The sequence below is a fragment of the Pleurodeles waltl genome, chromosome 3_1 (genome assembly GCF_031143425.1).
Source record: "Pleurodeles waltl isolate 20211129_DDA chromosome 3_1, aPleWal1.hap1.20221129, whole genome shotgun sequence".
NCBI classification, from domain to species: Eukaryota; Metazoa; Chordata; class Amphibia; order Caudata; family Salamandridae; genus Pleurodeles; species Pleurodeles waltl.
The window spans coordinates 491670410-491693689 of NC_090440.1; the positions used below are offsets into that span (position 1 = coordinate 491670410).

The 23280-nt window shown below is 45.0% G+C and overlaps 1 protein-coding gene across 2 annotated transcripts in view; it reads left to right on the top strand.

Annotated features, from left to right (window-relative positions):
• MCTP2 (multiple C2 and transmembrane domain containing 2) overlaps positions 1 to 23280 on the top strand; it is an 896516-nt gene that overhangs the window by 407678 nt on the left and 465558 nt on the right. For both annotated transcript variants that reach the window (XM_069222757.1, XM_069222756.1), the window contains exon 5: positions 1326 to 1468. In XM_069222757.1, the coding sequence (XP_069078858.1) occupies positions 1326 to 1468 (143 nt within the window). The remainder of the gene's footprint in view (positions 1 to 1325; positions 1469 to 23280) is intronic.

The following is a 23280-nucleotide window of genomic DNA, read 5'->3' on the forward strand; positions in this document are numbered from 1 at the left end:
GCCAACTTTGACCTCTGCACTCAGCTGGCCCCATGTTGCTGGTGGTGCACTTTAGGGGTCAACCTAAACTTTGACCCCTGGGCTTACTGGAATTGTAAGTCGTGTGCTTACCTAACCGTGCTAACACTTTCCCCCCAGGACTCTATTGACGCCTATGAAAAACTGCAGACAGTGTCAATTTTGAAATTGAAAAGTGTTACTTGTAAACTGCTTTACCTGCAAAAACCAAACAAAGTACATTTGATACATATGCTTGATACCTATTTACAACTGTACTTACCTGCAACAAAGACCTCCTGGTTCTAGTAATAAAGTAACAAATTATATTTTTTCTATATAAAAACAATTTGCCTGGCGTTAGTCATTGAGTGTGTGCCTCATTTCTTGACTGTGTGTGTACAGCAAGTGCTGTGTACTACCCTCTGATAAGCCTAACTGCTCGACCACACTACCACAAAAGAGAGCATCAATATTATCTACTTTAGCCTCTGTTAAGCCTCTGGGGAACCCCTTGACTCCGTGCACACTATATCCATTTTGGTATAGTATATACAGAGTCTTCTTCCTACCGCCATTACCTACTAAGTCATTGCTAATTGAAGTAACTGATAGACAGGAACTGAAGTGCCAACCTCTCAGGAAACGTTTTGAATGTGTGAGTCCTAGACGTTGGGAAACCTTAGCCTCGGTGCTGCACCTGTACCAATGTTGAGGGTCGCAGCTGTGTACATGTTCATATTTATTATGGCATTTGGCTAAATATAAGGCTGGCAATACAAAGTTTTCTCTAGGCCAGCCATGAAAATGAATGCAAGCCATGGTGTCACTCAGTCGTTAGAACTGCATACCTCGTTAGACTCCATGTCTCTTCAAATTGATTTCCGCATGCAAAAGAGTTTATTGTTGTAATTTCCCTACCTTATTTTTATATTGGAAACCATTTTGTGTACGTGAGCGTTTGCTTAAAAGATAACTTAAATAGTTCCCTTGAAATTATTTTAATATTTTGAACCGGGCATTTTTGTGTATACATGATTTATTTGGTAAACGTGTGTGTTTATTATTATATTTTGATAAATCGGTTCTTCAAAACGTTATGTAAACCACATTCTTTCACTTGGACAAAACTCAGATTGGCTTGGTTGCAGAATAAAAAAACATTGGCTCGCCGAAAAGGGAAACGAGCATATTGTGTTTTGCTGGAGCGAATTTACTCTTCGCTCTTGTTTCATGTGGCCCGAAAAGTGGTTCCATTTATTTGTAACTACTTAAACGCGAAATAATCTGTTCAAGGTCTTTAAAGTCTCAAACCTTTTCTCTTTCAGGCACAAGCGACCCATATGTGAAATTTAAGCTGAACAAAAAGACTCTTTACAAAAGTAAGGTTGTTAACAAGAACCTGAATCCAGTGTGGGATGAGAGCTTTGTGTTACCCATTCAAAACCTCAATCACAAACTCCATGTTAAGGTATGGTGATTATCCTGTTTATGAGACACGTTGAAACATTGATTACATCCCCGCACAACACTTTGAACGTTTTCCGCTTTTGTTACCTTTTTCCCTATCTGGAACAGGCTCTGTCATACAATGAATTGCGTTTCTTTTTCAATTGAACATTATTATGTACCTGAAAAATTGTCTGCTGCGCTGCCAATCTGTGAAAAATTTACAAAACAGCGAGCCAGAGGTGTTCTGTCCTCATTCCGTACTTTACCATGCTGTAGACCTTGTGTAATGGGTTTTCACTCACAGAGGTGTCAAAGCGCCGTGGAAATGCTGGGTAATATTGCCACTAACGAAAGATGCTAATTTCACTGATGTTGACGAGTTACGAGTTTGAAGGTATTTAATGTATTTTCTAATTCACGTGTGTGTTAAATAACCAACTTTTGTTAAATGTCTGCCAACATTTAATGTGGGGAAACTGTACAGTGCGGTGTGTGCCTAGGCCCAGCCCCAAATGTACCTGGCTGGTCCTCCTACCAGTCAAGACCTTTTTAGACCCGGCTTCTGCCCCTGAGGCTTTCCTGCCTGTTTGCTGCTGCTCTCTCTCCTCTTCTTTCGCTCTGTCCTCCTCTTAATCTCCTTTCTCGCACTGTTAAGTCTTCTTTAAGCCGTTTTTAGGTCGATTGCGCAAACGCTTTGACCTGTTGTAAGTATTGTGGGTTTTTAACCACGCCCACCTCACGCCCATCACTTTAACTAATTCGTGGGCTTCCCTTTCAAAAATCCATTAATGTCATTTGAAAATGCTTTATGTATGTCCTGCTTTGGGGCGTTTTTGTTACCGCCTTGCAGACTGACCCTGTTACATGGATTATTTCACGATTGCCAATATGTTTTTCTGTGAGCAAACTACTTTTTCCTACTATGTCTCTCCTTCGCTCTCATGCTCATGGCAGCCATAGTGCTTTGAATCAGCGTGCACTGCCATCTCGACCACCCCCCACCCGTCCCTCAGTTTCCTGTTCATGTTTGCCCATCCCCACCACCCCTCCCAGGTCATTGCTTGTTATTAACTATGTATTGATTTTATTACAACTGCATCTGATGATCCGTTAAAGGTACGCCAGTAGAAATGACGTCAAACTCTTTGTAGTTATGTTATTTCAGATCTTCTCAATCGTGGTTAATAACTGTTGTCCACCTTGGTCTGTGTGGGGCAGTCATATTGTCATGTTTCGGAGAACTCTGGCTTCTTGTGCAAAGAAGAGGAGAATATATGCATACCACTCACATAATACCCATTTGGAGAGCCTGACAAACAAGTTACTCTCCTTTTAAGTAAAACTACGGTAATTGCCATGCGGCGACCTTCCAAATTAATAATTCGGATCACTGCATTTCAAGGAAATCTTACTTGAAGTGGTAGGAGCATTTAAGTTTTCGTAGCACCTACACTTTTCGAGGTTGCCAGCTATGGAATTCTCTTTACCTACATTAATGGGCAAAAAGGCTGACTCTCCCTAGGTTGACCATCTTTGGAACGAAGGGCACTGTGTCAAGAGCTTTTTATGTTTGCTTTCCTTATGAAGGGTTCATGGCTCGGATTGGAGCTTTTCAAAGAATTCAGTGGTGAACTTGTTTTCCTTTTTTTGTGGAATGTGCTCCTAGTGGAAGGCAATGCTCAAATCTGCCAGGTGCGCTGCTCTGTAGTTATTTGTTTGCAGACCTCATTAACATGCAGAGACATCAGCGGGGTTTTATACTATAAACAGGGCTGTTTTGTGTTCTTTCAGAGCACCGAAATCCTAGTCACCTGTTAGACTTGGCATCCTTGGCGTGGTCTCCCCTAACTTTTTGCCTCTGTTCCCCAGGTTGTTGATGTGTGCTGGACTCTGTTTCTGCTGCTTTTGTTACTCTGGGCACTTTGCTCAAGTGCAAGTGCTCCTATATAAAATGTGTATGTAATTCGCTTTCCATGATTGGCATTTTTGATTTACTGGTAAGTCCCTAGTAAAGTACACTAGAGGTGCCCAGGGCCTGTAAAACAAATGCTACTAGTGGGCCTGCAGCACTGGTTGTGCCACCCACATGAATAGCCCTGGAATCATGTCTCAGACCTGCCACTGCAGTGTCTGTGTGTGCAGTTTTAAACTGCCAATTCGACTTGGCAATTGTACCCACTTACCAGGCCTAAACCTTCCCTTTTCTTACATATAAGTCACCCCTAAGGCAGGCCCTAGGTAGCCCCATGGGCAGCGTGCAGTGTATGTTGAAGGTAGGACATATACTAATGTGGTTTATATGTCCTGACAGTGAAATACTACCAAATTCGGGTTTCACTGTTGCAAGGCCTATCTCTCTCATAGGTTAACATCGGGGCTGCCTTTAAAAATGATTAAATCGTAGATTCCCTTTGGGAACAGATAGACATGTAGAGTTTGGGGTCTCTGAGCTCACAATTTAAAAATACATCTTTTAGTAAAGTTGATTTTGAGATTGTGTGTTTGAAAATGCCACTTTTAGAAAGTGGGCATTTTCTTGCTTAAACCAGTCTGTGAGTCTGCCTGTTTGTGGATTCCCTGTCTGGGTCAGTTTGACAGTTGGACTGTTTGCACCTCTCTCTAGACAGTGACACAGGTGTAGCCTGCATATCCTGATGAGCCATCTGTGCTAGGACGGAGGGGGGAGTGGTCACTTCCACCTGAAAGGGCTGTGCCTGCCCTCACACAATGCAGTCTCCAACCCCCGGTGTGTGTCTGACGCCTGGCCTGGGCAAGACAGGATTTCACAACCAAGACTTTCTTTTGAAGTATGCGTACTTCATAGGCAGAACTGGGTATAAGAAGGGCACCCAAACCCCTGGAAATTAGATCACTTCTGGACATCAAGAGAAACCTCTGCCTGGAGAAGAGCTGAAGAGCCGAGGAGAAATGCTGTCCCGCCTGTGACTGTGCTTTGTGGAGCTATCCTGCAGTTGCTGTTTCTGCCTGTGCAAGGGGACAAAGGCTGGGCTTTGTTGTACATTCCTGTTTGTGAAGAAATCTCAAGGGCTTGTCCTAAGCTTGCCTCCTGTTGTTGAAGTCTCAGGGCCATCAAAGACTTCTCCTGCCAACACCTGGACTCTCTGCTGAGACTCCTGCCCTGCCAAGTGGTTTCCCTATCCAGTTCCTGGGGCCTTGGAAGGGTAAGCTGGCAGACCAAGACTGAAAATCTACGCACAGTCCACTGTGCGGGGAAAATTTTGATGCACCTTCCGAGATATGGGTGAGAAACGACGCGCCGCCGGCTTCGCGGCTGAAATCGCTGCTCCACCTGTATCGCGGCTGGAAGATCGACACACGCAGCTGGAGAAACAAAGCGCAGCACCCGCTGATGGAGGCTGATAACATCGCAACCCATATAGCGCGGTTTTGCACTCGCCCGTGCGTGTTATTTTGACGTTACCCAGGGACTTTTCAACGCTAACAGGTTTTTTTTACTGTTTTCTCAAGGATTTAAGACTCCTTTTGCTTTTTAATTTCTAACTTGAGCTGGGTATGGTGGAGTCTTGTCATTTTGGTCTTGTTTTGTTTAGATAAATATTTTCTATTTTGCTAAACATGTGTTGTATCATTTTGTAGTGTTTGTACTGAGTTACTGTGTGTGTTGGTACAAATACTTTACACTTAGATTCTGAAGTTAAGCTTGCCTGCTTGTGCCAAGCTACCAAGGTGGTGAGCAGGGGTTAACTGAGGGTGATTTTCCTTTACCCTGACTAGAGTGAGGGTCCTTGCTCGGACAGGGGTTAACCTGACTGCCAACCAAAGACCCCAACACTAACACCTGTATAGTAGCCTTAGTGGTTATTGCAAATGAACGCAACGTTGTGATATTTTCTTTTCTTTGTTTTAGTAAGTGGCAGTAGCACTTCTTTTTGCACAAGCAAAACTTGAAGGAACAGAAATGTTTTTATAGAAGCGCCAACTCTAATTTTGCTGAGGAAAAGTGTGCCTAACTAACTGTATGCATGTGCCTTACATCCTAATCTAGCAATATCAATAAACTCTGATAAAATACATCTGCCGCCAAGGCAACCAGTATTGACAATTCTGAAAGATTTATATGCAGGCGCGGTAGCATTATGCATCTTTGCCATGCTTTTGTTTCACGGAGTCCAATACGATGTCACTTTATGCACGCATATGTTTTTTAAAGGATTCTGAGAACTATTTTTACAGTATTTTTTTTTTTTAACTTCTACAAATATCAGAAAGCAGTTTCTTCCAAATTGAGCAGTGCATTTAAAACATGTATGCACGAATGCCATTATGCACGCTTTTCATATATTAAGGGCCAGATGTATCAAAAAACCAAATTGCATTTCTTAAATAGCGAATTTTAAGAAATCACTATTTAAGAAATGCAAAATGGTATGTATGATTTTTACGATTCGGTAATAGCGATTTCTTAAAATTCGCAAATGCTATTACCGAATCGCAAATAGAGAATCCAACTCCATTTGCACCCATGGGCCTGCTGCAAATGGTTTTGCACTTCCTAAATTGCGAAATCCAGTTAGGAATTCGCAATTTATGAAATGCAAATCCCAGGGTGCTGGGGGCCTAAGGCCCCCTCTGCTGCACCCCAAAAATATTTTTGCGGACATGTGAAGCACACACATGCCTTAGGGACATGTGGTGCGCTACATGCCAATTTTAAAAATGCATTTAAAATGCATTTTTAAAATTTGCACTTGGTTACCACCAAACTTTTGTTGGTGTTAATTGCATTTCCTAAATGCCCAATTTGCATTTAGGAAATTCTTGATACATGTGCTTAAGAAATCACAAATAGGGATTCCTTATTTGCGATTTCCTATATAGAGAAACGCAATATGCGATTCTCTAAATGGGGTCGCAATTTTAAGGAATCGCTATTTTAGCGATTCCTTAAAATTGCACTGCGAATGCCTTTCATACATTCTGAAAGGCATTTTTTCATTCGCAAACGGCCGAATTTTGCGATTCGCACCGTTTGCAAATGCAAAATCGCTTGATACATCTGGCCCATAGTGTTGGACTTTGCACAATAGATGACTTTCGTGTTTATTTTACATATTTAAAGTGCCCTGCATTACTTGGTGTATATAAAACATAGGAGTTTTTCAAAATCGCAAACATGTATTTCATAAAGTCTGGTGGTTGAGTTCTTTGTTTATTAAGGTGGGTAGGGCATATTCTCACCAAGTGCAAACATGTTTTTTTTACCACCTAGGAGCAGGAACACACCAGTGGCCAGTTAGGTCAGGATCAACTTCAGTCATCTTGCTCAGTAACACCCATTTTATTCACCTTTTCTGCCCAGCTCACTACTTAGGCGTTCTCCAGTTTCTTATGAACATTTAGCACTGCCACCTCTTACTATTTGAAATTACTGCAATCCACTGTGAATGTGTCATTTTCCCCACTTACACATCCAAACCTCCTCCTTCCACTTTCCCCTGCCAACTAACGTGGCTCTGGCCAGCTTCCCTCCCCACTTGAACCCACTCTTACACATGCTTGCTCGTGTGGATGGGCCCTTTTCCTATTTGTTTTCCATCACAGCCTGCTGTGAGCCCTCCTTTCGGCAAACAGGAATGGAGTGCTTCCCGTGCCCAGTGACACTGCATTGTGCTACGATTAGCTGCATTTAAGCCTGAAACAGATGGCACAAGGATAGTGTAAATAGTTTCAGTTGTGTTTGTTTTGAAAACATCATGGGATGTTACGTTTACATGCGCACAACCAAATATCCCAGCACTTGCAACAAAATATTTCAAAGCTCTTCAGTTACACTGAATGAGTTGGCTGTGCTCCTTGAGCGAGTGCACTCATTAATTGTGGTGTAATTTCTGTAACATTGAATTGTTATCTGTGCGCTGAAGATGATGCCATATTACATCTTCAAATTATTTCTGGGAGTGTTTCGAATTTAAATCTACCATTTGTGCTAAAGCGATGGTGCCGATACAAGTATTAAACCAGAGGAATTTCATTGCACCACCAATGGATGCCTGAGTATTTTCTCTGTCATTTTCTGATTGCAGAAACTATGTGCCTAGAGGATACTGATATCCTACTATACCCATGAAGATCCTGCTTGTAAATAACAATTGGGCTTGTAACTTTGATGTCATAATTTGTTGGCTGAATGTTTAACGTACAATATACGAACTCTAATTAAAAGCTGTAAGCGGTGCATCAAACCACTGTCCAAACAGCCAGTATTCTGTTTGTTTCTCACAGTTCCGCTGCACATCTTTAAAGTTAGGTCACTATTCGCTAGCACGGTGCGGTCACCTGGATCACCTACATGTTCTTTTCATGCTTCTTGAAGAAAATAAAATTAGATTACTTGGTGCAAATTCAGTTATATTCCTAATTTTGATTCACTCAGGAGTGTACCACATGAATGGTTCTTCCATCTCTCCACCCCCTTGAACTTGTTTCCTGAGTTGTCTGTCAGGGCTTTGCCTAAAGACTTCCTCAGTTAGGCATCTGCGTCGAGGAGGCATCCTTTTCTAGCTTGAAATGTTTGGATGTCTTATGTATTAATGCTTGAAATTGGTAAATGCTTTACATAAAACAGAAATCATCAAAGGAAAAACGGATCTCCTAGCACAGCGGGAGATACTATACTACAATATTCACTTCACTTGGAAACTCGCACCATAATGCTTTGAAGGGCATAACTTTTACAAAACATTTTTGCTCATAACTCAGCCTGTGGTGGTAATAGGGCAATGGCACCACCTACAAAACATTCACCATAACATGCTCTTTCCACCTAGGTCAGGGTTCTGCAAAGTTGGTCCTGAGGGCTGGGTCAATGCCAGATTTTTAGCATATCCACATTTAGAAAAATGTCGATTTCTGAAACATCTTTTTTCTAAATAAATGTGAATATGCTAAAAACCTGGCATGGACCCGGCTCTCCAGGACCGACTTTGAAGAACCCTGATCTAGGTCATCTCTGGGTCCCCACACTAGGTTAGTGTGGACCCCAACATAATACCTCCCCTCCCACAATTCAGTGTCTTTTTGAGCACTCTTATGGCTGGAACCTTTGTTTTACAGCTGGGAATAGCTTGTGTTTTAAGGGCCTTGTTTGTAATATCAATGTTATAGGCCTGCTGCTCCTGAAAATGTGTAATGCACTGTGCCCTCTAGGAACTAAATATATTATTACACTGCATTATTTATTGCCATTTTATTTTTTGTGGTTATGCCCCCTGGGGGCTAAATACATAGTTACATGACCATGTTTCTTACAAGTGCTATTTTCATTGTGGTGTCCTCTAGGGCCTGTTCTAAGTATTACAGTCGTATCAACATTCTAAAATATTTGTGGCATGGAAACATGACCCATAATGGTTTGCAAGGCATTGTTTAACAAAACATTTTTGCTCATAACTCAGCCTGTGGTGGTCCTAGGACACTGGAACTACCTTCAAAACATTGACCACAATGTGCTCTTTCTATCTACATCATCTCTGTGAACTCACACTATGTTAGTAGGGACTCCAAAATAATAACCCATACCACCATTCATGATCTTTTTAAGCTTTCTCGTGGCTGGAACTTTTATTTTTCAGCTGGAAGAAGTTATGTTTTATGGGCCTTGCTTATATTATCATTACAATAGCCCTGCTAGCCTTGAAAATGTGTAATGCACTACTCCCTCTAGGGGCTAATTATATGGTTACACTGCATTACTTTCTCCCATTGTTTTTTCATGTAGTTATGGTCTCTAAGAGCTGACTGTATGGTTACATGACCGTGTTTTTTCTAGATGTTGTTTTTATTGTGTCTTCTAAGGGCTGTTCTGAGCTTTGCAGTCAACACACTATAATATTTGTGGCACCAAAACTTGCTCCATAATGCTTTGCAGGACATTACTTTTACAAAACATTTTTTACCATTATTCAGCCTGTGGTGGCCCTGGGACAATAGGACCACCTTCAAAATGTTCTTTCTGTCTACATCATCTCTGGGTCTCCACAATAGGTTAGAGGGGACCCCAAAATAATAACCCCTCCCAACATTCAGTGTCTTCTAAGCTTTCTCAAGGCTGGAACTTTTGTTTTACAGTCGTGAGAAGTTCTGTTTTAAAGGCCTTGTTTGTAATATCATTGCAGTAGGCCTGCTAGCCCTAAAAATGCCCTGCAGGGTCTAAGTATACAGTTACAGTACATTACTTTCAACTGTATTTTCATGGAGTCATGCCCTCAAGGGCCTAACAATATGGTTACATTACCATGTTTTTTTTTTTACAAATTATATTTCTGTTATGGTGCCCTCTTGGGACTGTTTTGAGCATTACAGTCTGATGCCAAAAGTGTATTTCTGATAAAGGTTCATATGATAATTGTATATGTTTTTATAGTCTCTCTTTATTACAATTATGACCATAATTCGGGCCAACTTAACATCCTTATTGCACATTGACTGTTTGATCACTCTTCATATATTTGGATGACCCTTCTAGTTTATTTTTCCTCAGTGGCTGTCTTGTGTCTTTTTTGGGGGAATTGTTTTATCCAGCCAGCAGCTCTGATGGTGGGGTGGTGAAAGTGGTATTCTATTGGAATTAGCATGGCAGATTTAAATTAGGATGGTAAATGGCAGCTTTTTCATTTTTTGCTGCAGATAGCGGAAACAGGTAAATGGAAGTGTTTTAGTAATATGCAGGGCCACTGGAATTATATGGCAGGAAAAGGCAACATTTTGAGGCAGGTTGACCTATTTATGTGGCAAGAAAAGCCAACTTATAAATTTATAATGTCAGTAGCTCTAATTCAAGCAAATGTGAGACCGATTGCATTGTAAATGCTTGTTTATCCTCTTAATAAACTCCCCTCTTCCCCTTGACATTTTTCCCTATTTTTTCTCTCCTGTGCCACTTTCTTTTTTCGTTCTTTCTCGTTCTTTGTGCCTTAGCTTCCCATTTTAAGTCTTTTTGTGCCACTCTTTTTCTTCGTGCTCTCTCACTTTTTGTGCTTTTCTGCTCTGTTCTCAACTTCTCTTTGCCAATCTTTGTGCCATTTCTCAGCCTCTTTTTGACACTTTCCTTCTGCCTTTTTTTGCTGCTCCTGCCACCACACCCATTCTCCCCACATGCCTGCCTTGTGCTCCCCGCCCCCTTCTGCTTCACTTCCCACCTTCCCATGCTCCTTACCTCCTCTGCTTTCCACCTCTCTACCTGTGCTGCTAGCCCCACCCACTGCCCCCTTCCCTCCCCCACCCTAGGACCTTCTTACTGGCAAATGCAGCACACCAAAGGCAAGCCCATCTGCTCTCATCCATGCCTGGACAGTGCCAGGAACCCCAGCCCGATCAGCCCCCAACACTGCACCCTAGCAGCCCTAGCTTAACCTGGGTCGCAGCTCCACCGGCTGCTGCAGCTCTACACCACATACCACGTTAGGATCCTTCACATGCACACACTACTGTTTCTTCTGCAGGAGCACACCCACACCTACAAATGTCCATTCACCAAAAACACCACCTCCCACTCTGGTAAATGGTGCACAAAATGCAAAGCCAGCACCCCAACAACCACTTACATGCATGCTTTTCAACACTCGCTCACCAAACACACCACCAGGTTCTGGGATCTGTTAAGCAGCAGCCTGGACCTTCCCTTCTTCATGGAAACCCCACTCAACATCTCCTTCAGCACCTACTATCACCGTGGCTATCCCAGTGGGCTACAAGATCACATAACAGGACCGCCTTTACAAGCAGGGAGGAGGGCTCACAAACATCTACAAGGACACCATCAAATGTGTCACATCCGCGAACATCACGGAACATGTATTTCAGAATACTAACAAATGACAGCTTCATCCTTAAAGGCACCCTTGCATATTGACCACCCGGATCACAAACCAACTTTTGCAACCTAATCATAGATTTCATTGCTCGCTTCACCATCAACTACAAGGACTTCATACTACTCGGTGACCGCAACTTCCACCTCGAAGACCCAATGGACGCCTGCTCCACAATCCTCCTTGAAAGCATGGACAACATTGGACTCACTCAGCTCATCACAGACACTACACGCTTTGCTGGACACACCCTAGTTCCAATCTTTGCCATTAGCAACCAGTTCACATACAACTTTGCCTCACCATTTACATGGGCCAATCACTCCATCGGACCGTTCTGAATCACTACACCACCAGTCAGCGCATCCACAAGCACCAACCTACCCAGCCAGAGTAAAGTAAAAGAGGCAGTCTGGCTCAATGTCCTCGAAACAGACCAACCCAACACACCAACAACCTCGACAAGGACATAACCAACTTCAATGAAAGGACTAAGAACTGCACAGACTCCCTTACACTGATCAAAAGCAACAAACAAAGAAGAACAAACTAGCTGGTATACAGATGACTTCCAGGAATCTAAATGCTTCTGCAGATAGCTAGAAAGAAAATGGAGAACTAGCCATGATGCCAATTCCAGATTCACCCACAAGGCCCACTCACATGCTATCACCAACTTCTGAGAGAGAGACAAAAAAAGTGCATCATCCCAACACATAGAGGCAGACTCCAACAGCTTCAAGGAGATCTTCTCAATCATCAAAGTATTCACATCCCATGAGGCCTCAGCCAACACCTTCACCTCACCACAGGAACTCTGCAACAATTTATCAAACTTCTTCCACAGCATAACAGAAAGAGATGAGCAACTTTGAACAACAATCAGACCCCAAAGATCTCATCACCAACCTGACCTCCACCAACTGAGACAGACACCTTACTGAATGGAAAACTCTCACTGAAGGAAGGCACCACAGCGATCATGAAAATGGTACACTCTGGAGCCCCAACAGACCCATGCCACCAATACAACATGGGAGGACCACCCATCAGCAACACCCTCAGCAACATCACCAACACCTCCATCAAATCAGCCACTTTTCCTGAAGACTTGAAACATGCAGCAGGCAACGCCCTCCTCAAAAAACCATCAGCTGTCTCAAGTGAACTGAGCAACTTCCGTCCCATCTCTCTGCTCCCCTACCAATCCAACTTGATGGAGGCCATCAACAGAAAACTTACCAGCCACCTTAAACACCACGACATACTGGAACACACCCGATCAGAATTCAGGAGCACCCACAGCACAGACACAGCACTCATCACGGTCACACTGTAATGGACCGTTGAGAAAACACAGCCCTCATCCTGCTCAAATTCTCTGCAGCCTTTGACACAGTCTCTCACTACACCCTTGTCAGAAGACTGCAAGACATAGGCATCCAAAGACCAGCTCTCAAATGGATAGGCTCTTTCCTCACAGGAAGAACAGTGTGTCAGAAATCCACCCTACTTATTAGAATTCAGTAATCTGACCTGTAGAGTTCCTCATGGTTTATCGCTATGCCTGATCCTGTTAAACATCTACATGACTCGGCTCGATACATCATCAAATCGTTTGGTATCACCATTGTATCCTACGCAGATGGCACCCAACTCATCCTTTCTCTGGCTGAGAAGCCCACCGGCACCAGAACCAACTTCTCCAACAGCATGAAAAACATAGCAGACTGGATGAGATCTAACTGCCTGAAACTCAACTCACTCCGACAAGATGGAAGTGCTGATCTCAGTGAACAAGATCTCTCCATGATCTCCACCTAGTGGGCATCAGAGCTTGGACCCACACTGACTGACCACACCAGAAACTTGGGAATCATCCTAGATGACAAACTCAACATGACAGCACAGGTCAATGCAATCAGCTGCTCCGGCTTCCACATTCTTCACAAGATCTTAAGGATATTTGAATGGTTACCCCTGAACACAAGACGTACCATCACGCAAGCCATCATCACAAGCAGATTAGACCACATACTCTACTCTGGGATCTCCAACTACCTCTTTCACCATCTCCCTACCATCCAAAACACCAGAGCAAGACTCTTTCTTGACTTCTCATAACTCACCCACATCTCAGAAAGCTCCATTGGCTCCCCATCCACAAACTCAGACAATTCTTACTACTCACACCCACATTCAAGGCACTGCACAAAATTGGACTAGCATACCTTAACAACCGCCTCCACTTTCACTGACCCACCTGACACCTACATTCAGCCACTCTTTCACTTGCACCTCCTACCTGTATCAACAAAAGCAGAAAGGGAGGTTGAGCATTCTCCTAAATTGCACCCAAGATCTGGAACGACCTCCCCTAACACATCAAGGTCGCCTCCTCACTTCTTGAATCCTGCAAGAAGGTGAAGATTTGGCTCTTCGTCTAACTCTGCGGGGTCTGACACCGAACACTCAAACACGTATGCCTGTAGACCTGTTCCAGCTCCTGGATACCCTCACGGGTGATTAGCACACCAATCAATTCCGCATAACATAAGAGGTTTAGCGTAACATGCAGATTTTGGTGCATTAAACACCATATGCACATGTTGCTTCCCACCAACTCATAATAGGTGTTAGTTATTGCACCCAATAAATAACGCACCCCATGGTATAGTTATATATCAGGTGCAATAAATAACACCGCTCAAGGCACTAGAACGGTACAGACAATCAGAGAGTAAAATGGTTGACAGTGAAACAAAAACAAGCAAGTAGAACTGTTTGGCAGCATTATAGGAAAAAGAGAGACTGCCAGACCGTATGTGATGGACTTGTGAAATTTTCAGCAACCAACAGGACAAAGATCTGGTCACCGATGAAGGAATGCAAATGATGGAACCGTAATTTCTGGTACTATTGAAAAAACATTTGCGATAAACAGCAAGTTTTGAAAATGACTTGTTTAAGAACTGGGAGACAATGAAGAGAAGTTGTGCGGAAAGAAATGTGAGCAGCGTGAGATAGATGAAGATTAAGAGTCTCATGGTGACTTCTCTGGTAGGCAAAGCAACAATTCACAGCACAATTGCTGCTATTTACAGGAACTGCCAACCAGAACCGGACCAAACAGACCACGTCGGGCACCTCCTGATATTATCCAGTGAATCATCACCCCAGCAGAAACCACTGCCACCTTGAAGTCCATCTGTCCAGGGAGCCCATCGGACCCCAGCCGCCACTACTACTACTTCAAACTCAGCGCCCTGCCATTCCATTCTGAATGCCTCCACCTCTTCCACAACCTTCCCAGAAGCTTGCAAACACACAGCTGTACTCCCGTTGTTGAAGAAACCTTCTTCAGGCCCCCCAGTGCTTGCCAACTACCGGCTGATTGCCCTGCTGCCATTCCTAGCCAAGGTCATAGAGAAAATCATCAACAGATGCCTTACTGAATAACCCATCTCATCCAGAGCCTATACTACATCAGAATCCACTGACATGCACTCTGATGGGTCTGCTCCTTCATGACTGGAAAGACCCAGTCAGTCAGCCTAGCACTGTACACTTTGAACTCCCTCAACCTCATCTGCGGAGTCCCACAAGGATCCTCCCTCAACCAGAACCTGTTCAGCTTATACATGATCCCTCTACCAGCATCATCCATTCTCACAACATCCTCTTCTACGCTGCTGACATCCAACTCATTCTCTCTCTCTCTCACAGACAAGATGCCTGTTACCTGGATCATGCTCAATGCCTGCATGACTGAAATCGCCCACTGGATGAAACCAACTGTCTAAAACTGAATACCAACAAGACCAAAATTGTTATCTTCAGGAAGAGCACTTCACTTGGGACTCCACCTGGTGACCAACAGAGCTATGACTGACACTCACCACCCACACCAACAACCTTGGTATGGTCATCAACAGAAAACTTGACATGACCTCTGAAGTCAATGCCATCACCGCCTCATGTTTCCAAACCCAGAACATAATATGAAAGAGTTATAAATGGCTCGTCCTTAGCACCCATAAAATAGTTATGCACACCTTGGTCACAAGCAGTCTGGATTACAGGAACACCTCACCCCTACTTTCAAGGCACTAAATAATACTGGCCCATGACAACTCAGCAGGGTCATCTGTTTTCAGAAACCTTCCAGACACATCCACTAGTCCAAACTCCCCCTTGCACACATCCCTTGCATACATAAAACTGCATGTATCCTAAAGGTATGCCTTATTGTAACATTTTCTGATATCCCTGCTTCAACATAGCAGGAACCAGCTGCCAACAGACGAGTCTGTCTTGAGTTTTTTTCCCACTCTCCTACCTACAAGGGTCAAACCTGTTTTCCCTCCTACTGTGGCTGTCTGTTGGACTTTTGCTTATGCAGGGTCATCCTGAATCTTTTTGCCTCCTGCCTCCTATTTTTTTCTGACCTGTCGCTGTTGGCTTTTGAACTCTGAGCACTTTCCCACTGCTAACCAGTGCTAAAGTGCATATGCTCTCCGTGTAAATTGTATGTAATTGGTTTATCCATGATTGGCCTATTTGATTTACTAGTAAGTCCCTAGTAAGGTGCACTAGAGGTGCCAGGGCCTGTAAATCAAATGCTACTAGTGGGCCTGCAGCACTGGCTGTGCCACCCACATAAGTAGCTCTGTAATCATGTCTCAGACCTGACACTGCAGTGTCTGTGTGTGTATTTTTACACTGTAAATTCGACTTGGCAAGTGTACCCACTTGCCAGGCCTAAACCTTCCCTTTTCTTACATGGTGGGTGGGACACTCTACTGACTCTAGGTGAGAGTGACAGGGAGAGGGGTTCCCCCCAGGTAGAAGTACTGGTTATGGAGTGTGCAGACATCCCAGAAGAGTGTGGGTTGAGTGTCAGGGACAGTCAGGTACTGTCTCACCAGTCTCAGGAGGGTGATGTGGGGTGCAGAGTCACTGGATGGTTGGGTGAAGGGCACTTTGGTTAATTCATGTAAGGGGCTGAGTGATGTAATTGCTGGAGAGCATATGTCTAGTCCTTATTTTCCAGAGCTACACCAACACCAGGTGGAGTGTGAGTTATCTGACCCCAGGGAGCTTACAATGGAGGCACACCTCTTGGTGAGTACCAGAGAGTCTGATGAGGCATTTGGGGGGGGCTCCTGAGAGGAGTGGTCTAGGTATTTCCCAACCAGGTGAGGTAGGGAAGGATTGTAGTGTCCCAGGTAGGTCCCAGTGTAGTGGGATGGGTGAGGGACCCCATGTCCAGTCTCTGAGGAGAGGGAATGGGGATGGGCTGAGGTCTAAGGTGCCCGAGATCTGGTCCCAGGTCCTGGTGGGTTCCATGAGGGAACACCAGGAGGGGAGCCTAGCCTGTACCATAGGGCCATCTGTTGAGGGAGATCCCACAGTGTCAGGAGAACTTGGGGGGGGGCGGCTAGCCAGCGTCCCACCAGTTCTGGTTTCTGGCAGTACCACTCCTAGTGAGGGGGTGCAGAAGTCCAGACAGAGGGTTGAGAGGGGGTTGCGGACCCCAGTGGAGAACCTGGAGGGTCAGGGGTCAGCTCTGAGAGCAGAGCCCCCCAGGAATGACCTTGGTGACACCATTTCTGGGTTGGGGGGAATCCAGACGCTGTCAGATGGGCAGAGGTCAGGAGACCTGCGCCAGCCAGACTCTTGTGTGGCCCTTGGGGACAGTGTGTCCCTTGAGGTGGGTAAGTGTGCCCCCCTGGAAGTCCTGGTGTGCCAGGCAGTGGTTCAACCGCAGGGTGGTGACTCTGGGTTGAATGATCAGGTTCAGGAGGTAAACTCTGACCTGGTGGGGGGTAAGTGTGCTCCCAAGGAAGTCCTGGTGCGCCAGGCAGTGGTTCAACCGCAGGGTAGTGACCCTGGGTTGGATGACCAGGTTCAGAGGGTAAACTCTGACCTGGTGGGGGGTAGGTATGCCCCCAGGAATTCCTGGGTTGCCAGGCAGTGGTCCAGTCTGTGGGTACAGACCCTGGACTGGAGGATCAGGTGCAGGGGATAAACCCTGACCTGAAGGGGGGGGGTGGTTTGCCCAACCACCCCCCCTGGTGTGATTTCAAGGGGTACTCTCCCTGAGGTGTGGGTGCAGAACCCTGAGAGTAGGGGAAGGGGAGAGAAAGACTCACCCCTGACCCCAGAGCAATCTAAGGGTACAGACCCTGGATTGGAAGGCCAGGTTCAGGGTGTCCCCCCTGACCTGGAGGAAGGGGCTACTGCTAACAGTGCCCCTACCATGTTGTGTTCTGGGGGGGCCACTCCTAGTTGGGTGGTTCAGGACCCCAGAAGAGAGGGCAGGGGGAGGGAAGCCTCACCCCTGGCCGTGGTCCAACCTGAGGGTACAGACCCCAGGTTGGAGGATCAGTTGCAGGTTAACATCCCTGCACTGATGGAAGAATTGTGCAGAACTGCTTCTACAAGCACCCTGACAATTTCTTACTCTGGGGGTGCCGCTCCTAGAGGGAGGGTACAGAGCCCCAGAGGGGAGGACCAGGGTCAGGTTATCTTCTCTGACCTGGTGGAAGGTAGAGTGGTCAAAGGGGGTCAGGCACCTGGGGCTACCGCTCCCCACTCTCCACAGTCACAGTGGTTGGAGAGGCCTGAGGTCAGGCTCTCATCCCTGACAGTTGTCAGGGGTCACTGTGGCTTGATGTCCTGGTGGACAGAGCTTCCCCTGGGGGGGGACAAGAGTCACACCCCAGGGGTGGAGTGGGCAACACCACTGTGTTGGCCCTGGTGGTACTATCTGACCATTGCAATACATCTGTGAGCAAAGTAAAGTTAGGCGCTGCACAGATGGTGTCTGCAGATGTGGAGAAGGGTTCCCCATGGGTTAGCTTAGTGGGCCCTGAAAGTATGGACAGAGGGATCCAACTGGAGTCAGGAAGGCGTAGAACTGGAACATGCCCCTGCTGATGTTGGCCTGGGTCCTTGTTCTATCGCCCCAATCAGGGAAGTCCATCAAGGTATTAATTGTTCTCCCCTGGCTTTAGGCTGGTAGGGGGTCGTGTTGGATTTTTGCTTATGCAGGGTCATCCTGAATCTTTTTGCCTCCTGTCTCCTATTTTTTTCTGACCTGTCGCTGTTGGCTTTTGAACTCTGAGCACTTTCCCACTGCTAACCAGTGCTAAAGTGCATATGCTCTCCGTGTAAATTGTATGTAATTGGTTTATCCATGATTGGCCTATTTGATTTACTAGTAAGTCCCTAGTAAGGTGCACTAGAGGTGCCATGGCCTGTAAATCAAATGATACTAGTGGGCCTGCAGCACTGGTTGTGCCACCCACATAAGTAGCTCTGTAATCATGTCTCAGACCTGCCACTGCAGTGTCTGTGTGTGTATTTGTACACTGTAAATTCGACTTGGCAAGTCTACCCACTTGCCTGGCCTACACCTTCCCTTTTCTTACATGTAAGGCACCCCTAAGGTAGGCCCTAGGTATCCCCAAGGGCAGGGTGCAGTGTATGGATAAAGTAGGACATATAGTTAAGTGATTTATATGTTCTGAAAGTGAAAATCTGCCAACTTCGTTTTTCACTGTTGCAAGGCCTGTCTCTCTCATAGGATAATATGGGGGCTACCTTTAAATATGATTAAAGTGTAGATTCCCCTAGAGAGTAGATGGACATGTGGAGTTTGGGGTCCCTGAACTCACAATTTAAAAATACATCTTTTCGTAAAGTTGATTTTAAGATTGTGCGTTTGAAAATGCCACTTTTAGAAAGTGAGCATTTTCTTGCTTAAACCATTCTGTGACTCTGCCGTGTTTGTGGATTCCCTGTCTGGGTCAGTTTGACAGTTGGATTGTTTTTCACCTCACACTAGACAGTGACACAAAGGGGGCTGGGGTGTAACCTGCATTTCCTGATTAGCCATCTCTGCTAGGAGGGAGGGGTGGAGTGGTCACTCTCATCTGAAAGGACTGTGCCTGCCTCTGACAATGCCGGCTCCAACCCCCTGGTGTGTGTCTGAGGCCTTGCCTGGGCAAGGCAGGATTTCACAAGTAGGTGTGAGTCCCCTTTGAAGAAAGGTGACTTCAAAGACTAAAATGGGTATAAGAAGGGCACCCAAATCTATCGACTTTAGAAACACTTCTGGACCCAAGAGGAACCTCTGCCCGGAGAAGAGCTGATAGCTGAGGAAGAAGTGCTGCCCTGCCTGTGATTGTGCTTTGTGGAGCTTTCCTGCAGTGCTGCTTCTGCCAGAGTAAGAGGGCAAAGACTGGACTTTGTGTGCCTTCCATCTTGTGAAGAAATCTCCAAGGGCTTGAGTTAGCGCTTGCCTCCTGTTGTTTGAAGTCTCAGGGACAGCAAAGTCTCTGGAGAGACTCCTGTTCTGACAAGTGGTGCCCTATCCAGTTCCTGGGCCCTTGAAAGGAAAGCTGGTGGAAATCCAAGGAAATCGACTTCAGACGACTCCGGACCGACGCCGCTGCTGAATCTGGTGACGCCACCTGCACCCGATGCCGTGACCTTCACTGGAATGCGACGCTCTTCGCATCCCCGACGCCGCTGCAGCCCCGCTGAAGTCCACGACTCTGTGGAAGTCGCCGCACCACGTCGTGACCGACGCCGCTCGAAGTGCACGGATTCAACGTTTCGCACAGACGGCGCGATCCCCGACTTCGCGCATCGGCTTGTTTTCACTCTTCACCAAAGGTACTGTACTTGGGGGTCTACACGACTCCGTGTCCAGCGCCGCTGGTGTCGGCTTGTTGGGAACGACTCCGTCACGACGCTGTGTTAACATCTCATCGAAGCATTTTTGTTTCTAAGCGTTTTTTTTTAGTTTAATCTTTAAAAATTCATAACTTGACTTGTGTATGTCGTATTTTTGTCATTTTAGTCTTGGTTTGTTTAGATACATATTTCCTATTTTTCTAAACCGGTGTTGTGTCATTTTGTAGTGTTTTCATTAAGTTACTGTGTGTGTTGGTACAAATACTTTACACCTAGCGCTCTGAAGTTAAGCCTACTGCTCTGCCAAGCTACCAAGGGGCTAAGCAGGGGTTAGCTGAGGGTGATTCTCTTTTACCCTGACTAGAGTGAGGGTCCTTGCTTGAACAGGGGGTAACCTGACTGTCAACCAAAGACCCCATTTCTAACACTGTCCAAGAAGGTCCTGGGCGTGAATAGGAGAATTATTTCCTGGCAGCTAAATGCCAAAAGAGATAGTGATAAAGCACTCCCTTTTTCAACAACTCTTCCCTTCTAAGTGGTGAGCAGCTAACACTTATCGGCTTTTCCTGTGCTGAGGCATATCATTGTCCGACGAGTTAAACTTGTTAACTAACCCAGCCAAAGTGGTGCATTCCAATGCTAGAGGTGAGGTTGGTGGCAGAAATGGGTTAACCTTCTACTGTGGTTGTAACTTTACTGTCTAGTAGGTTCCTGGGGATTAATATGGGAACCCTTCCCCGGCACCTCAAAGCTGCTTTTTGCCCTGCCAATGGCTCCTATCCATTACCAGATAGCTAATGCCTGGTAAGTGGTCAGCATTTAACACCATTTGGCCATTCCTTCCCAATGATGTATATTGCAGCTCTGGATATGTAATGAGGTGTAATGAGTGGGAGCACTTGAGACACCCAATCCCACCCCCTCTAATCAGGTTGTGAATTTGGATCACTTGGCACCCATATCGGAAACACAGTTTTCCACCATATCCGTAACACTGAAATCTGGGTTCCCGCTAGATCATTTGCACCTGCCTCAGTGGCAGAAGTTGCCTGGCTCCTGGAACCCCCTGTTGAGGGAGGGATGTAATAGATCACTGGCATCTGGGTATTTTCCTGATGCTTTGAAAATGGCTTTAAATACCCCTCTATTAAAAAAAAAAACCTAATGCTGATACTTCGGTTCTCTCCAACCACCATCCTGTATCGCTTTCTTCTGTTTGCAGTTAAGATCTTTAAAAAGTATGTGGATGGATTGTTAATGAAAATGCTGGCGCAGAGTCACTTGCTGGACATCTCCTAGTCAAGCATTCATCCTCTATACAGCACATACACAGCTATGCTGGCCGCAGTGGATGACCTTTGAATGCTGTTGGACCAGGCTGAACTATCTGCACTGGTTCTCTTAGATTTGTCAGCAGCATTCAGTATGGTCTCCCATGGTATTCTGTATGCAGAAAGCCAGGTTTAAAGGTACTGCCCTTGACTGGCTTAGATCCCACCTGATGACCTCCTTTTCTCTCTGACTTTAAGGTCTTATTTCAAAGGATGTCACATGATTCGGAGCTTAGCCCTACTGTGTTTAATTTGTACATCTGCCCTCTTCTGAAACTTGTTAAAACGTTCGGAGTACAATGCAGGGATTACACTGATGACACTTAGCTTGTTACCACTGTACATAGGGCTAACAGTAATCCTTTTGGTCCTTTTCACAGATGTATGACAGTGGTCCCTAGTTGGTTGCAGTAGAATGACTTAAAATTTAACTTTGAATAAAACAGAGGTTCTGTGGCTACAACATCGGTAGACCCCAAGTATACTACTTTGCGGTTTCTGGCACCCTCCATAAACAAAACACCTTGCTTTTGTAAACGTTGTATTAAATCTAGGTATCTACCTTGAACCCCACTTCCCATAGAAGGCTGAGGCCAACCATTTGGTTTCAACTTGTCATTTTTCACCTAAGGTCTTGAAAGAGATCCTTCTTCCTTCCCAAGCAGGTCCATCACGTGGTGATCCAGGTGACTACTGCAATTCCCTCTATCTGGGGGCAAACAAGGAACTGCTAAGCAAATTGCAAGGCATGAAAAATATGTCACCCAAGATGATATTGGGACTTCCTTGTTGGTCACCCTCTTCAGAAGCCCTAAAATATCTGCACTGACTCCCAGTCGTAAAGGGAGTGAAATTTACATTATATACAAAGCAGCTCTTGGAATATTCCCAGTCTATGAAGCTAATAAATTCAAGAGGTACACCCTCCCTCTTCTGCTGCTCTCCTCTGATGCAACATGCTGGTTCTCTGCAGATCACTCAATGCTGTACAGGAGGCAAGGCTTTCTCCAGTTGCACAGCAAAACTGTGTAATGAGCTTCCTGTTTATCTGTGGAAAATCCTCTCTCTACTTCAGTTCATGAAAGCTCTAAAAACTTGGCTTTTCGGCGTCTAGTGGTTTGCATTATGCCTTTTTTTAGAATAAGTATCTTTGTTATTACTACACCTTTTGGTCGCTCCAGGCTCCTCCTGTAACCATGTTTTCATTGTGAATCGTTAGTTTTCGTGCCATGTCACCCCTTGGGGTATTTGTTGCGCTTGCGCTCTATAAAGCTAATAACATATCAGTTCTGGTTCAGGCAGTTACAATTCTGCTTAAGATATTAAAAATGTGATTTCACCCTTAACTCTAATTTGATAAGCAAAGCAGGGAATAATCTGAAGCATTTGTTAGTTTTTTTTTGTGAAGATAAGAATTTGAATCCTTCTAGGCCTGGTAGGTAAAAATCTAGCCAGGCTTACAGAGTGAATCATTTTTTGTGTTTTTTGAAAGTGAGGGCACACTGACCCTAATATGTAAAGTCAATTTTTTCTATATATGAACACCCTGACATGTGGACTTACAAGGCTTACTTTATGGATGACTTATTAATATGTAAAAATGGGCTTTTCCTACATGTCAAAGGCAGTTTTCCCTGCCATGTGCAGCTGCAGTGCATTTAAACTGTTGCCTGTCTAGAGCGCAGTGGAGCACCTGGCAACATATACTGTTGTCACATATGTGGTGATGTAAATATGGACTGCAGCACGCACATGACATTTAACTTTTCATGCCGTAGTTGCAATTTAGGCACTATTTGCAATACCCTTTTATGAAAGGTAAATAAGCCAAATAGGGAGTTCCAATGTATAGCACATTTTAGAGGGAAAGTACAGACATTTCACTACTGTTGAGGAGTGGTAAAGTGGACCTAATGTCAGCAAAATAGTATCAGAAAAAGGGA